The sequence below is a fragment of the Carlito syrichta genome, unplaced genomic scaffold (genome assembly GCF_000164805.1).
Source record: "Carlito syrichta isolate Samal-C Ts95f unplaced genomic scaffold, Tarsius_syrichta-2.0.1 Scaffold302399, whole genome shotgun sequence".
NCBI lineage: Eukaryota > Metazoa > Chordata > Mammalia > Primates > Tarsiidae > Carlito > Carlito syrichta.
The window spans coordinates 92,138-98,137 of record NW_007246495.1 but is presented as its reverse complement, the minus strand read 5'-3'; the positions used below and the strand labels follow the sequence as shown (position 1 = coordinate 98,137).

Sequence of the window (6,000 nt, the reverse complement as noted above, 5' to 3'; positions counted from 1 at the left end):
CCGTGGGCTCAGGCAATCCACACACCTCAGCCTCCCAAAGGCGCGGGATTACAGGCTGAGCCACCGAGCCCGGCTGGAACGTCATTTTTAACGTCAAAAAACTGACAAGCTGTGGTTACATACGCTAGAATATTCGGCAGACATTTACTTGAAAGGGTGCAAAGGAAAAGAACTGATAATCTTGGTTGCTGGTGACAAATTGAGCTTTCCAATGAAAATTAGAACTTTGGAGACTTGTGTCTGCCTGTATGAGTTTAACAGCTGCCCAGTACTTAAAGAATTCCTGAAATCAGTGATAATAGTAACATACAGTTCTTTTATGTTGTGTAAAGAAATGTATCAACATGTCTGAGATTTGCTCAGTTCGCTGAGCCAGTGTTTTCCAAATGACCAATGTATCATGTTACAAATTTATGCATGGATTAAAGATTCCTTAAAACTGTGGGGGGTGGCCAGTGGACTTTTACGTCACAGTACAGAAAGGTCATTGGTGTGGTCTGAGATTCTACATTGCTGCTGACACTTTACAAACGACCACGTGTTGAGTGTTGGTATAGTATCACAGAAGAGTGTCCATATTATCTGGAAAGATTAACAGAGTACTCCTTTCTTGACAGGAGTGGCTCTTACCTGTAATCCCAGCATTTTGGGAGGTAGAGGCGAGAGGGTTGCCTGAGTCCAGGGGTTCGAGACCAACCTGGGAAACTTGGCGAGACCCTTATCTCTATAATACAGTTATAAGCCACCGCACCTGGCCAAAAAAACCTCCTTTTTCAACTGTTTATTGTTTCTTCTGATTTTCTTCACATTTTTCATTCAGAACAACATAGCACAACAGGTTAAATGCAGAACCGGAAGTTAGAATCCAGCTGTCCTAGATATTAAAGATTTATAAAAGTGTAAGTCAAGGCCACTCTTCTTATTTTTTTTTTTTTTTCCTTCCTGAGTTGGAGTTCTTTTTTTTTTTGAGTTGGAGTCTCACTCTGTTGCCCAGACTGGAGTGCAGTGGCACGCTTCCGGCCACCGCAGCCTCGGCCTGCTGGGGCTCAGGCGATCCTTCTGCCTCAGCCTTCCAGGTAGCTGGAACTACAGGCGCGGACTACCACGCCTGGCTAATTTTTTGATTTATTGTAGAGATGAGGTCTCGCCAAGTTGCCCAGGCAGATCTCGAACCCGCGGGCCCAGGCAAGCCACTCACCTCAGCCTCCCAAAGCGCGGGATTATAGGCCGAGCCACCGAGCCCGGCTCTGAGTTGGAATCTTACTCTGTTGACCAGGTTGGAATGCGTTGGCACACTCACGGCCACTGCAGCCTGGACCTGCTGGGCTCAGGTGATCCTTCCACCTCAGACTTCCAAGTAGCAGGAACTACAGGCACACGCTACCACACCCAGCTAATTTTTTGATTTATTGTAGAGACAATGTCTCGCCATGTTGCCCAGGTTGGTCTTGAACCCCTGGGCTCAGGCAGTTCTCTCCCCTCGGCCTCCCAAAGTGCCAAGAGTACAGGCTTGAGCCACCACACCTGGCCAAAGCCATGCTTTGAACTAATTTTTTGGGGGGTAAGGTTTATGTTAATATAACTGGGTTTGTGGTGAGCGTGTGTTAGGTGTATTATTTTTAAATGCATTAAATACTTTTTAAACATTCTCAGTTTTAATTAGGAATACAGTAAGTATCATTAGGTGTTACCTGCTAAAGCCACAGAAGGGACCTGAGGCTAAACAGCCTGAGAATGCTGAGTTATGGGCTACTTAACACTTGCTGGACACTCTCGCAAATGATTTGTGGTCAGGATTGTTGTAAGCCTACCAGATGACAAAGTACAGGCTCAGAGAAGCTGAACTGAGATTTATTTATCCTTTTAACATGTCATGGATGCCAACTCTGAGCAGAAACTTGTTTTGGCTCAGAAGGAGACCCACAAGTAAACCACTGAGAACATTGATGTGGAGTCTTGAGAGGGCTCATGGTGCTGATCAGGAGCAGCTGGAGGGGCAGAGGATTCCCGTCTTTTGGGCCCTTGGTTTCTTGTATGTCAGCTTCATAGTAGAAGCTTGGTGAGCTGAAGATGGCAGAAGACCCTTACTTGTGCCCCTTCAAAGCCCTGATGAAATCTGTCCCAGCACTGTCACCTGTGTACACAGCTTCTTTTCTTGTTTCTGCAGCTTGGAATTTTTGTTTTCTTTTTAGATGGGGTCTCACTTCGATGATCAGGCCAGAGGGCAGTGGCGTGATCATGGCCACTACTTCCTTGACCTTCTGGTCTCAGGCAATCTCTCTGCCTCAGTTTCCCAAGTAGCTGGGACTACAGGCAGGTGCCACCACTCTTGACTAATTTTTTAATTTTTTGTAGAGATAAGGTCTCATTATGTTGTCCAAGCTGGTCTCAAACTCCTGGGCTTGAGTGAGCCTCCCGTCTTGACCTCCCAAAGTGCTGGGGATTGCAGGCGCGAGTCACCACACTGGCCTTGACTGGAAGTTTCTTAAGGGTAGAAACATCGTGTTTACTGTGTCCCATTGGCCAGAAAGAGAGCCTGATATTTTATAAGTGTTATTGTGAGTAGACAGAGGTCACCATTAGATTCTATTTGAAATACAGTTGTATCTCTTCTTAATTCATGTTTACAGTTAGATGCCTAATTATTTGTGTGTGTGTACATCATTGTCTTTCTGGTCACTTTATGCTAGGAAATCCTAGAACTATTTATTTATTTATTTTAAAGCAGGATTTATTGAGAGGACAGAAAAGTTCCCTCAGTGGGAGGGGACCCGAGGCAGTTGCCGCCTAGAACCCTTTAAGTAATGAAAACAGCCTTTCAGTAAGTGCTTGACTGTGCTGTTTTTGAGGCATTAGGTGGAAATCAAAGGTGAATCGTTCTTTTTCTTAAAAAAAGGTGATGAAGTCTCACTTGAGTTCTTAAATGGAGCACCACAGTGAGATGGCAGTTATAATTAGTTTAGAAAAGTTTTAATTTACATGAGCTTCTAGAAAGTCCAGATTTTTACTGTGTTTTTTAGTATGCTGGTTTCAAATGAGTTTAAGAAATCTGTCAGACTTCTGGTAGAGTATATCATATGAGCACATTAATTTTTCATTAGATTCTTACTTCCCATTGTAAGTTTACTGAGAAAACAACAGATGAGTTTCTAACAGTTTTGTTAGGAATAATTTTTTTTTTTTTGAGTTGGAGTCTCACTCTGTCACCCAGGCTGGAGGGCAGTGGCACTGCAGCCTCAACCTGGTAGGCTCCTACGATCTTCTGCCTCAGCCTTCCAAGTAACTGGAACTAGAGGCGCATGCTACCACACCCGGCTAATTTTTGATTTCTCTATGATAGATCAACTTGCCCAGGTGGATCTTGAACCTGTAGGCTCAGGCAGTTCTCTTACCTCGGCCTCCCAAAGTGCTGGGATTATAGGCTGAGCCACCGAGCCCAGCCATTGATGTGTGTTAAATCGCACATATTTAAAGTCTGTAGTTTGGTATGTCTTGACATGTGCACAGCCATAAACCCATTACCACTGTCAACATAATACACATTCGTTCCCCCCCCCAATTTCCAGTTTCCAGGAACTCCCCCATCCCATCCTTTCCCTGCTCCCACCCTGTACTCAGGCAGCCACTGATCTTGCAAAATTTTAGCAAATGCATATGTAGTGACAGAGAGCACAGTCCATTTGTATCATTGATACTATGAGAAAAGCTGTCAAGAGTGCCAGAGTATTTCACCTTTTTTTCTGTTGACCTTTTCTGAGTTGTGCTTGGGGGCTATGGTAGATGCTGTGTATAAATAAGCTACCAAGCTGGGCTCGGTGGCTCAGCCTGTAATCCCGTGCCTTTGGGAGGCTGAGGTGAGTGGATTGCCTGAGACTGCGGGTTCGAGACCCGTCTGGGCAACTTGGTGAGACCTCATCTCTACAATAAATAAAAAATTAGCCGGGCATGGTAGCGCACGCCTGTAGTTCCAGCTACTTGGAAGGCTGAGGCAGAAGGATCGCCGGAGTCCAGCAGGTCGAGGCTGTGGTGGCCGGGAGCGGCTACTGCACTCCAGTCTGGCCGACAGAGTGAGACTCCAACTCAAAAAAAAAAAAAGCTACCAAGTCTATTCTTGTAAGTGCTAGAAAGCAGTGAAAGCGTCTTGGTACTCTGCCTAGAGAACAGTGAATGACTGGCTACCTGTCCTTACTTGCATCTTCCTGTATGTTGCATGCTTCCGTCAGATACTCTGATCTCTCTCTTTCCTTCTGTAGATGGGGCTTTCTCAAGATTCTTGTGCTTTTCTTGAACTGGATTTTTAAGTTTTTTTGAAACGTCTGATAGTACTTCTGAAATGAACCTTCCTGCCTATCTAGAAATACTATTAATATTTAAGGTATTAAAGAAATCTAAAGGAGTTTTGGGATAAAGATTAAAGTTTCTGATAATTGCTGCTTTACCTTCTGATGTTTTTGTTTGTTTCCTAGACCTCATCCTTATAAGCTGTAGGGTTACCAGTGTGAGAGTAAAGCAATGAGTTGAATTGACATTATCTAATTAGCCTTAAGATTGGATTTTTAAAAGTGGTGTAGTGTTTTTGGTGGTTTTAGTTTATTTGATGTTGCTGCAAGTTTGTTACCCTGAGTAATCGAAATCTACCTTTACCAGGATAAAGATGTTCTCTTGAGAAATGAGTATTATTTTGAAGTCTTATACATAAAACTAAGTTATTTTTTGGGGAATGTACAGAGACTTTTTAGAAGCTTCTCAGAAATTAATGAGCATTTAAAAATATATTTCTTTCAAGGAAATGAACTATCAAATTCATTTCTGTAAATCAGAATGTCTAGTTTTGTAAGTATTCATCAGTTACACTTAATTCTTGTCCTATTAATTGAAATACCTGTGGAATGAAGAGAAAAACATTGAAGCTAAGCTTTCCTTTCCAACATAATTTCTGTAGAACTGAGATACTAATTCTTAAAGCTACAGTTATGTTTTCAAGCGCATCGGCTTTAAGTGAAATAAAATATTGAGGGAAATATTAAAAAGTGTTGATATACTTTTCTTTTTAAATAGATGAAGAACTTCCTGATTACATTATGGTGATGGTAGCCAACAAGAAAAGCCAGGACCAGATGGCAGAGGACCTGTCCTTGTTCCTAGGGAGCAACACAGTGCGATTCACCGTGTGGTATGTTCTGGAATGTCTGTGCCTCCACCAAGGGTGGTCACGAGTTGGAGCCAGTGTTCTGTTAGAAGAGGTTCTGACAGTTGAGTTTGGTTCATATTGGAGAGGCCGTGTGTGGGCGGTGAGCACAGCCTCTGCAGCCAGACTGCCAGGGCCAAATCCTGGCTCTGCATCTTGCCTTAGTTTCTCTGTCTGTTAAATGGGAAGAGAAGATCACCTGCTTTGCAGAATAGTTGGGAGTATTAAATGAGCTAATAGGTGTCAAGTGCTTCATTCAGGTTTGCTTGGCCCAAGGCGTCCTTAGTACTTACTATATGTCAGCTGTGATCATTACTCTTCTTTTGCAAACTTCTATATCAAAACCAGTTACAGATGTTTGGACTGGGTTGGCATCCTATATTGCTGTCTCCTCTAAAGTTGCAAGGTTTTTCGTTGGTTTTTTTTTTTTTTTTTTAGCCTTTCCTTTTTCTTAACTCTTGCCTTCATTTGACAAGCATCAATCTCAGTCATCTTTAAAATTTGGCATTTTAAAATATTCAGCTATTCAAATATAATGTAACTTCAAATATAAGTTATTATTGCATTTTTGAGTGTTCTTTTTCAAATCACATATGCCTTAAGTTGAGAATACAGACTAAAAGCATCCGATTCCATAGAGGAAGACCAGGTCCTGGTGCCAGGCTTGAGGTAGAGCTGGGTGGCCTGGGGGTGGGGCCACGATGTGCCTGAGAACAGAGACAGGAAACACAAGAGCCCCAGCAAGAGCGACCTGCAACAGCGGACATGATGATGGAGTAGGAGTGAGTGAGCCAGTGGCCCTTGTGATTTGA

At 43.1% G+C, this 6,000-nt stretch overlaps 1 protein-coding gene across 7 annotated transcripts in view; it reads left to right on the top strand.

Annotated features, from left to right (window-relative positions):
- ZC3H14 (zinc finger CCCH-type containing 14) overlaps positions 1 to 6,000 on the top strand; it is a 37,860-nt gene that overhangs the window by 1,334 nt on the left and 30,526 nt on the right. For 6 of the 7 annotated variants that reach the window (XR_002481893.1, XM_021711609.1, XM_008056563.1 and 3 more), the window contains exon 2: positions 5,059 to 5,173. Coding sequence is in view for 6 of the 7 variants with exons in the window: in XM_021711609.1 (XP_021567284.1) it covers positions 5,082 to 5,173 (92 nt within the window). In the remaining variant the exon portion in view is untranslated. Of the gene's footprint in view, positions 1 to 4,103; positions 4,376 to 5,058; positions 5,174 to 6,000 lie in introns of those variants that run through there. The other variant, XM_021711606.1, reaches the window with a different exon arrangement.